Source organism: Heteronotia binoei, chromosome 2, assembly GCF_032191835.1.
Source record: "Heteronotia binoei isolate CCM8104 ecotype False Entrance Well chromosome 2, APGP_CSIRO_Hbin_v1, whole genome shotgun sequence".
Classification (NCBI taxonomy): domain Eukaryota; kingdom Metazoa; phylum Chordata; class Lepidosauria; order Squamata; family Gekkonidae; genus Heteronotia; species Heteronotia binoei.
Window position 1 is genome coordinate 4,057,146 of NC_083224.1, and position 9,902 is coordinate 4,067,047.

Genomic DNA, 9,902 nt, shown 5'->3' on the forward strand with positions numbered 1-9,902 from the left:
GGGGCTGGACTAGATGACCCTGGAGGACCCTTCCAACTCTAGGATTCTATGCTTTCAGGGTGATATTACAATGACTATTTTCATGTGTGTGGGGGGTCATCCTCCTTACCTCATTGTTTGTACTTGCAAGCAGCTTTAGGGCTTCTGCCCCCCTTTTTTGTGGCAGTATTTGTGGGTACTGAAAACCGGCACCTGTTGGTGGGAGTTCTGCCAAGTCCTGAGAGGGGAAGTGGTGGAAAGTAGTGAAGCTTTCTATTTGAATACAGGCACTTCAAACAACAAGAAGCAGTGGTTTTAGGGGCTCCTTTTAGGCATCAAGCACAATTTTGTGTAGTTTGGTGGCAGGAAATGCCAGTTATAGAGGGTCATGTTCGAGCTGAGCACACTTTTTCAGATTCATTAAAATGGAGGCTAGCAGTCTTAGCCCTTGCCCTCACTGCAGTTTAAGATGTGGGGACCATCGGTGAAGGCAGAAGCTTCAAGAGCCAAGCAGAGACAGTGAACTTTCCCAAGGAGGCATATCTAAAATAGTCTGGTACATTACATGCATTACATTACATAGCAAAACAAGATAGGAGTCAAGTGGCACCTTTAAGACCAACTTAAGTTTTATTCAGAACAGAAGCTTTCATGTGGTCTCTAAGCACACTTCATCAGACGAAGAATCCGGTACAGGGAGCAAAGCCACACATAGCTGGTAGTCAGTGGCTCAGAATGCAAACTGGTACAAATTTAAGATCCAAACGCAGTATAGTAAAATTGTCTGGTAGGGAGTGGTTTAGAATGCAAATTTAAGATTCAATGACAGAATAGTAAATTTAATCCATTCTATAGCTGCATATGACTGTTTTATTATTTCTGTAGCTGTTTATCTGTTTGTTTATAATCTGATATATGCCAATAAAGGCTTTTGATAGATAGTAAAATTAACATATTGAGCAAACCTTTGATCTGAGTAGCATGAGCATGCAAAAGCAATAAAACAGTAATATGTCAAAATGTGAGAATGTCAATGACTATATGGTATTAAGCCTGGCTCAAAAGGAAGGTATTTATATCTCAGCTTAATACCATATAGTCATTAACAGACATTCTCACATTTTGACATATTACTGTTTTATTGCTTTTGCATGCTCATGCTTCTCAGATCAAAGGTTTGCTCCATCTGTTAATCTTACTATTCTGTCATTGAATCTTAAATTTGCATTCTAAACCACTCCCTACCAGATAATATTACTATACTGTGATTGGATCTTAAATTTGTACCAGTTTGCATTCTGAGCCACTGACTACCAGCTATGTGTGGCTTTGCTCCCTGTACCAGATTCCTCGTCTGATGAAATGTGCTTAGAGAGTACGTGAAAGCTTACGTTCTGAATAAAGCTATGTTGGTCTTAAAGGTGCCCCTTGACTCCTATTGTATTCTACTACTTCAGACCAACATGGCTGACTACTTGGATCTAATTACATAGCAAAACGAAACAAAACCTGATCTACAAACCACAAGAAGCACTTTTCTTCTGATCCACCAGGGCAATTCTCATTTGCTTTCCTTGTGACATGTAATTCTCTCTGTCTCTCCTTCCCCCAGTGCAGAAAGAAGCCTCTCTTCATAGCAAGGTCACTAAAGGGACATTGACACAGTCGGAGGTGGCCCAAGAGAAGGGGAAAGAGATGGAAGAGCAGGACCCAGAAGGACCTGGAGTTTCGAAGATGGCAAGCAAAGGCCCCCGTCCTACCCTAGCTGGGAGCAGCGTTGAATTCTGGGAAAGCCCTGTGCCAGAGGTCCTAGCTAAGGACCCCGTGACCTCAGATGCACCTTGCCAAGGCTTTTGGCAGTTCCGCTACCATGAGGCTGATGGGCCCCGAGAGGTTTGCAGCCAGCTCCATCGGCTTTGCAACCACTGGCTGAAGCCGGAGAGGCTCACCAAGAAGCAGATCCTGGACGTGGTGGTTCTGGAACGGTTCCTGGCCCTCCTGCCCCAGGAAATGCAGTGCTGGGTCAGAGGATGTGGGCCGGAGACCAGTTCCCAGGCGGTGGCCTTGGCCGAAGGTTTCCTCCTGAGTCAGGCGGAGGAGAAGAGGCAGGCAGAGCAGCAGGTGAGGGGGTTTCCTCCAGCTACGTCCAATTCAATATCTGACCTTATCTAAGGGAAATTTGTCCAAGTGTTAATCCTCCAAATGGGAGATTTAAATCTCTCCTTCAGCAGCCTCTTCTAGTAGATAATTTCTACTCCCTCCAGATAAGTGACCAGGTCTGCTGAGGGAAGGGTGCAGAGTCTGGGAGTGGGGCGGAATCCAGTGCCGGGTCTCTTTTCCTTTCCATCTCTGACCCCTTTCCCTCGCTGCCGTTTCAGATGTGGGGACCATCGGTGAAGGCAGAAGCTGCATTCTCTGGGGCAGACGGAGCTTCCTTGGAGCAAGGGCAGGGGGCACAGGCCCAGGAGGGTGCCCAAGATGCCCTCTCCTCTGGTAAGGACTCTTTGTGCCTGGAGGCGATTGGGGCACCCCGTGAATGTGATGGGGAGAGCATTAAGGTCACAGCGCTGGAAACCAGTTCCTAGAGGCCAATAATCAAGGGGGAAATGTGGCTTCAGTGCCTGTGCTTATAGGGGCATCTGAGGGGCCACTGTGGGAAACAGGATTGTGCAATTGGGATGACAGGGTGTGGCCGGAACCCCAGGAGATTTGGGGAGGCCTTGGTGTGAAGCTTGGCACGGAGAGTACCCTAGATCAGGGGCGTCAAACTCCTTCGTTAGGAGGGCTGGAGCTGACAGAAATGGGACTTTGTGGGGCCAGGCCGTTTCTGTCATAAAATATATTGCCAGGTAGTGGAGATATAAACTTTATAACAGACGCAAACAAACACAGTTAAAGATATTATTTTTAAACTTAAAATGCAAACTTGCTTAAAACTCTTCCAGTATTTTGTTTGTTGGAAAGGTGGGGGAACACTGAAATTTGGCAGTGCGATTTTTACAATAAAACATCAAGAAAAGGCTCAAAGGGTCTGACTCTGTGGAAACAGTGAAATGGCATTGTAAGCTTCTCCCCCACCCCCAAGTCTACTCAGGTTGGCAATGGCTTTCCAGTACAATATCCCCCTTTGGCTGTGGGTTCCCACATTAGAGTACTCACTAGATTAGAGCCATTCAACAGATAAGCTGGCTGAAAGCATCAACATTTTGTTTGCAGGGACACAACTCCAGGAAGCATGAGTTTGAGCTGCCTATAGGAACTCTGAAAATGTAACCCTCTCCACTCCATTTGAAACCATTGCAGAGCAAAGAGAAAGCTACAAGGAAAACATGGAATGGACCTTAAAATCCAGCCCATGTTTTCCTTTTAGCAGCCAGCAAAGAAAGGCAGGAAGAGCCGGGAACTGAGACTCAACCTGCGAGCTTCAAAGGGGGATTCAAAGAGCTTTTGAAGCTCCCAACTGAAGGAGACTCTGCCTCAGAGCTTCAAAGAGCCTGAGAATTGAAAGGGAGGTGGTCTTCGAGGTTCAAAGGGTAAAGACAAGAGGGGGCAGAAAAGAGCTCTGTGGGTCTCATCAAAGCCCTGGGCGGGCCGCTTCTGGCACATGGTCCAAGTGGTTGACACCCCTGCCCTAGATTCTCCAGAAATGCTCCAGTGACATCTGGGATTTGGGCTGAACGTGATGGTGACATTTCATGCAGCGTCATTTCCACCCCTGTCTATATCCACCCCCAGCCCAGACTCAAGGGCCCAGCCGGCAGAAGAATGAGATTCCTGGGTTTGGGCTCTGATCCAGCAGGGATGCTGTAACTTTAGGAACTCCAGAGTTCCCAGGGCACGTTTGAAGTGTGAAATATGTTGGCAGAGATTTTCACCCTGAGGCTCATGGGTACTTCTCTTCTGCCTCTCCCAGGATTTAGTAAAAAGTGTGAAAGAATGTGTTGAGTGTACACAGAGCTTGTCTCAGACGCCTGGGCAGGGGGTGCGTGAAGCAGGCAGTGACAAAGCAAATGGAATAAGAAGTCAAACACCCTCCCTTCTTCCTTTCTGTTATGAACAGGCAGTGGAGAGACGCTGTTGAGCCGCTGTCTTGCTGGAGGTGTGGAAACAGCTGCTTTACCTCCAGTCCAGGTAGAGGAGATGAGCGGGAGACAGCCTGGGTCCCCCTTCTTTCTCGGGGAAGGGGTGCTTCTGCTCCCACAGTTTCTACAACGGTCCGGATGAGAGAGGATCTAAATGCAGTTCCCTTTCCCCATGCCAAGCCGTATATCCTGTTCCGCCCCAGACTCCTCCCTTCCAGTGTGCAATGTCTGTCCAGCATGGAACAGGCTTCCTTGGGAGGTGGTCAGCTTTCCTTCCTTGGAGCTTTATTTATTTTATTTAGTTATTTTGCGGATTTCTAGTCCGCCCTTTCCCAAGTCGGATTCAGGGCTGATTACAATATGATAAAATAATTAAATCAGACAGTTAAAATTAAAGTTAAAACCATTAAAATGAAAGAAAATAAGGCAGATGGCTAGATGGCCATCTGACAGCAATGAAGATCCAGTGAATTTAGGGGGAGGGGTTTGTGAGTTTCCTTCATTGTGCAGGGGGTTGGACTAGAGGACTCTGGAGGTCCCTTTCAGCTCTAGGATTCTGTGACTGCTGACGAGGGAATCTGCTTTTTCTTTCAGTGCCCTGTTTCCTTTGAGGAGGTGTCTGTCTGCTTCACCCCAGGAGAATGGGCCCTGCTGGATCCGGGCCAGAGGACTCTCTACAGGGAAGTCATGCGGGAGAACTATGGAAGCGTCATCTCTCTGGGTAAGGAGCTTTCACAGGGGCCAAAGGTGTGAGTTGGTACCCCTGGGATGATGCGGGAATCAAACTGTTGAACAGCAATACATCATGTTGAGGCCTTTCCAGCTTTGGTGACGGGCGGCTGAGACCAGTGTTGTGGCCGTCACCGAAGCCTGAGAAGGTTTCCCGGATAACAATGTTTGGTAAAACCTTTTTGGAGAAACCATATAATGTTTTCGTACATTACAATAGCACAAGAAATGTCCATTCTCAGATTACAGTATTACAAGAGAGGCAGGCCCGTACCTAAGGGAGGCCCCAGGGGGACACGGCCCCTCCACCCAACTCCCCCTCAAAATGTATGGCCCCTCCTTTCCCCGCCGCTCTTGCAGCCTCTGATCTCTGCGCTGCTGTTCTTGCGACCCTCACCCGATCTCCGCACTCCTTGTCTGGCTGCCCCCACCCGATCTCCCCGCCGATGCTTTTGCGGCCCCCGCACAAACTCCCCGCCGCTTTTCTGGTGGCCCCCACTCTCATCACCGATCTTGTGGCCCCCACCTGAATTCCTCACTGCTGCTCCGCAGCCCGCCACCAATTTTTTTTTCCTCTGGGGCCCTTCCACCAGAAATTTTTTGGCTACGGGCCTCGGGAGAGGTCCAGTGAGCCTCTCAGACTTAGATGAGATATAGGCTCATTTTTTCAATGAACTTCTTCCTCAAGAGTAGTCCTTCTTATTTCTTTCAGGGTTGTCAATGTCTTCTAACAATGGAATGTAAATGCTCTTCTGCAACATCTGTTTTTTTTCAAGTTCTCTCATCGTGGGATAAACCATGGCGATAACAACAGGACACACCACAAAGCTGAATGGAAATAGATAATTTTTAAATTTTAAGATATTGTTAATTGTTGGTAAAAACTTACCACTAAGTCCCACTTAAATGTGTGTGTGTGTATATATATATATATATATATATATATATATATACACACACACACACACACACATTTACTTGGAGCTTAAACCAGTCCTGAACCACTTCTTTAACCAGATGCAAAAGTCTTCTGGAGCTTGCTGGCAAATTGCTCTGTACAATATTTTTATTAGGAGGAAGCCATTCCTTTTGATAGCAGAAAGCAAGCTCCAAAGGGATTGAATGGGAAGTTTCTGGGTGCACATTGGACCTTTCTTGTAATATTGTAATGTGAGAATGGACCTTTCTTGTGCTTTTGTAATGTACAAAAAAACTTAGGGTTTTTCTAAAAGGAAAGGAAAGGTCCCCTGTGCAAGCACCAGTCGTTTCCAACTCTAGGGTGACGTTGCTTTCACAATGTTTTCATGGCAGACTTTTTACGGGGTGGTTTGCCGTTGCCTTCCCCAGTCTTTTACACTTTCCCCCCAGCGAGCTGGGTACTCATTTTACTGACCTCGGAAGGATGGAAGGCTGAGTCAACCTTGGGCCGGCTATCTGAATCCAGCTTCTGCCAGAATGGAAATCAGGTCGTGAGTAGAGAGTTCAGACTCCAGTACTGCTGCTTTACTACTCTGCGCCACGAGGCTGCTTTCTAAAAAGGTTTTACTAAACATTGTTAGCCAGTACACCAGTGTTTGTTTCTTTTGTTGTGTGAAATGTGATCCCGTTTTGAAGGTGTCCCAGCCGGAGGCAAAGGTGGAGATGAAAGAGACCCTGAGAAAGAATCTGGAAGGGGCCAGATCCTCATTTCTCTACTGCTTACATTTACAACACCCCCTCCCCCCCTGGATGGGATTACAAACATCCCCTTTGACTGTGACCTGGAAAAGATCCTGTCAAGAACCCAAGCCTGGGTCCCCCTGGTAGTATACTTCTACCTCTGTAGTGTCAGGTGGTCTGAATGACCCAATCGAGGGTCCTCCCTGATGGAGTCTTCTAGAAGCTGTCAGCACCCACCCATTCCCCCCTAACTCCTGGTTACACAACTAGATACAGGTTCTCAGGATTCACCAAAGCCAGCCTTGAGAAAGAGAAGGTTGGGGGACGGGGTGAAATCGTCAGCATCTGCAAGTCAGACAAACCATTTAATACTCACATTAACCCTTGAGGGGAACTAGGCTGCTTTGCCTCACAGATCTGTCCCTCTTACACTGGCTGGGATTGCGGGCTAAGATCCTGACCATAGTTCCAGAAGAATTTTTACTCTTGAATTTATTTCCTTCCTGACAGAAGAATCATTACTTTTTCTTTCTCTCTCTCTGCAAATGAAGCCAGAAGTATAAGAGAGACTTTGGTGGAGAAAGACGATCGCCTTGCATCCAAAGAAAAGCTGGGGAGTTTCTCAAGAGGATCTCAGGAGCATATTTCCTCCCCAAATGAGCTGTCTGACAGTAAGTATCATTCAGTTAGGCCAAGAAAGTGGCAAGGCATAGCCATGGGGGAGTTTGGATTGACTTCGGAGCAACATTTAGTTATTTATTTTATTTTTATTTCTTGCACTTGTATCCCGCCCTCCCCAAACGGGCTCAGGGCGGCTAACAACAGTCACTATTCGATGACAGATTCACATTATAACAATAAAACATTATTAAAACATTCAAATATTAAAACAGTTTAAATACAGTTCAGATGGCACGCTCTGTTTTGAATTGATTTCTGATGCTCTTGTGGGGTAGATAGTACACACCCCCATAGATGTTAAAAGTACCTCCATTTAATTATTAAAAGCCTGCCTGAGCAGGTATGTCTTACCGGCCCTGCGGAATTGTGATAAATCCTGCAGTGCCCTGGTCTCCTCAGGAAGAAGAAGAAGCTATTGGATTTATATCTCGCCCTATACTCTCAATCTCAAGTGTCTCAGAGCGGTCACAATCTCCTTTACCTTCCCCCCCACACCACAACAGAGGTGGGTGGGGCTGAGAGAGCTCTCCTCAGAAGCTGCCTTTTCAAGGACAGCTCTGCAAGAGCTATGGCTAATCCAAGGCCATTCCAGCAGCTATAAGTGGATGAGTGGGGAATCAAACCCTGTTTTCCCAGTTAAGAGTCTGCACACTTCACCACTACACCAAACTGTCTCTGGAAGAGGCAAGGAATAGCCATGGGGTATTTTGGATTGAGTTCGGAGCAACATTTGGTTGGTACAATCAGACAGCCCACTGCAGGGACAGGAGGCCTTCTGGGGACTGGGACTTGTAGGGTCAGGAGCTCCTTCTGAGCAAGAGCTCAGGTGTGGCTCTCATAGGGATGAGGTATCCTGAAAGACTAGATATCTGGGGAGGGTGGGAGAGAGGTTAAGATCAGGCAAGCCGAAGGAGGCCGAAGGGCCCTCAGTCCTTTCCTCCTGCAGTCACATCGATGCCTTTAGAACTTACCTGCCCTCCAGGTGTTAATGGGATCTCTCTTCTTATTCCAGCCCAAGGTGATCAGAGGAATGAGGAGGGTGAGGAACTGGATCAGCAGTTGGCAGATCGAGTTGAAAAGGTGGACTTGAATGAAAACATCAGGAATCCAGGCAGACCTAAGAGAAAGAAAGGCAGCCATGCAGTTGAGAAGAGAGATGGAAGACGACATAATGCACATTTTCCAAAGCAGAGGATAATGAGGGCAAGTGCATCCATTCAGTGTGTAAAGTATTTCAAAACCAGATCACAGCTCCCTCTGCACCAAAGAAAACGAAGAGGGCAGAAATCATTTGAATGCACAGAGTGTGGAAGGAGATTCAGTGAGAGAGGGACTCTTCAGAGGCATCAGAGAATCCACACAGGGGAGAGACCTTTTAAATGCTCAGAGTGTGGGAAGAGATTCAGTCGGAGTGGCAATCTTCAATGTCATCAGAGAACACACACAGGGGAGAGACCTTTTGAATGCTCAGAGTGTGGGAAGAGGTTCAGTGAGAGTGGCACTCTTCGAAGTCATCAGAGAACACACACAGGGGAGAGACCTTTTGAATGCTCAGAGTGTGGGAAGAGGTTCAGTGAGAGTCGGAAACTTCAGAGGCATCAGAAAACCCACACAGGGGAGAAACCTTTTGAATGCTCAGAGTGTGGGAAGAGATTCAGTCAGAGTGGCCATCTTCAAAGGCATCAGAGAACCCACACAGGGGAGAGACCTTTTGAATGCTCAGAGTGTGGGAAGAGATTCAGTCGGAGTAACCTTCTTCAAAGTCATCAGAGAACCCACACAGGGGAGAGACCTTTTGAATGCTCAGAGTGTGGAAAGAGATTCACTGACAGTGGCAGTCTTCAAAGGCATCAGAGAACCCACACCGGGGAGAGACCTTTTGAATGCTCAGAGTGTGGGAAGAGATTCACTGACAGTGGCAGTCTTCAAAGTCATCAGAGAACCCACACGCGGGAGAGACCTTTTGAATGCTCAAAGTGTGAGAAGAGATTCAGTCACAGTGGCACTCTTCATCGTCATCAGAGAATCCACACAGGGGAGAGACCATTCGAATGCTCAGAGTGTGGAAAGAGATTCAGTCGGAGTGGCAATCTTCAGAGGCATCAGAGAACCCACACCGGGGAGAGACCTTTGAATGCTCAGAGTGTGGGAAGAGGTTCAGTGGGAGTGGCCATCTTCAAAGTCATCGGAGAACCCACACAAGGAAGAGACCTTTTGAATGCTCAGATTGTGGAAAAAGTTTCAGTAACAGATGGAATCTTCAAAGGCATCATAGAACCCACACAGGAGAGAGGTCCACATGCACATGCAGAAGAACAGTCTGAAGACAACCTGGATGCACCCACGGTCCAAGTACTGGCACCTTATTGACTACATTCTGGTGCGCCAGAGAGACCTTCGAGATGTCTTACGCACCCGAGTAATGCCTAGTGCGGAATGTCATACGGATCATCGTCTTGTACGCTGCAATCTCCGTCTTCACTTTAAACCCACACCCAGGAGAGGAGGTATCCCTCAGAGGAAGTTTCAGGTTGGTAGCCTCCAGTCAGCCGAAGTTAAAGCTGCCTTCCAGGCAAAACTCCAGTCAAGAATTGAGGACCCCAGTTGTCCCACAGACCCTTCTCCAGAAGCACTCTGGGAACACCTAATAACTACCATCCTGTTGATCTCTGAAGAAGTCCTAGGGTTCTCCACAAGGAAGAACAAGGACTGGTTTGACGAGAACAATCAAGAGATCCAAGAATTATTAGCGAAAGAGAGATCTGCCTACCA

General features: G+C 47.3%; 1 protein-coding gene across 1 annotated transcript; it reads left to right on the plus strand.

Moving 5' to 3' along the window:
• Positions 1-8,489: 8,489 nt before the first annotated feature.
• On the plus strand, positions 8,490-9,251 carry LOC132567493 (zinc finger protein 892-like; the record flags this gene model as incomplete). Its single annotated transcript, XM_060233172.1, has 1 exon — positions 8,490-9,251. A coding segment is annotated over one exon (762 nt), but the record flags the coding sequence as incomplete, so codon positions are not given.
• Positions 9,252-9,902: the final 651 nt, after the last annotated feature.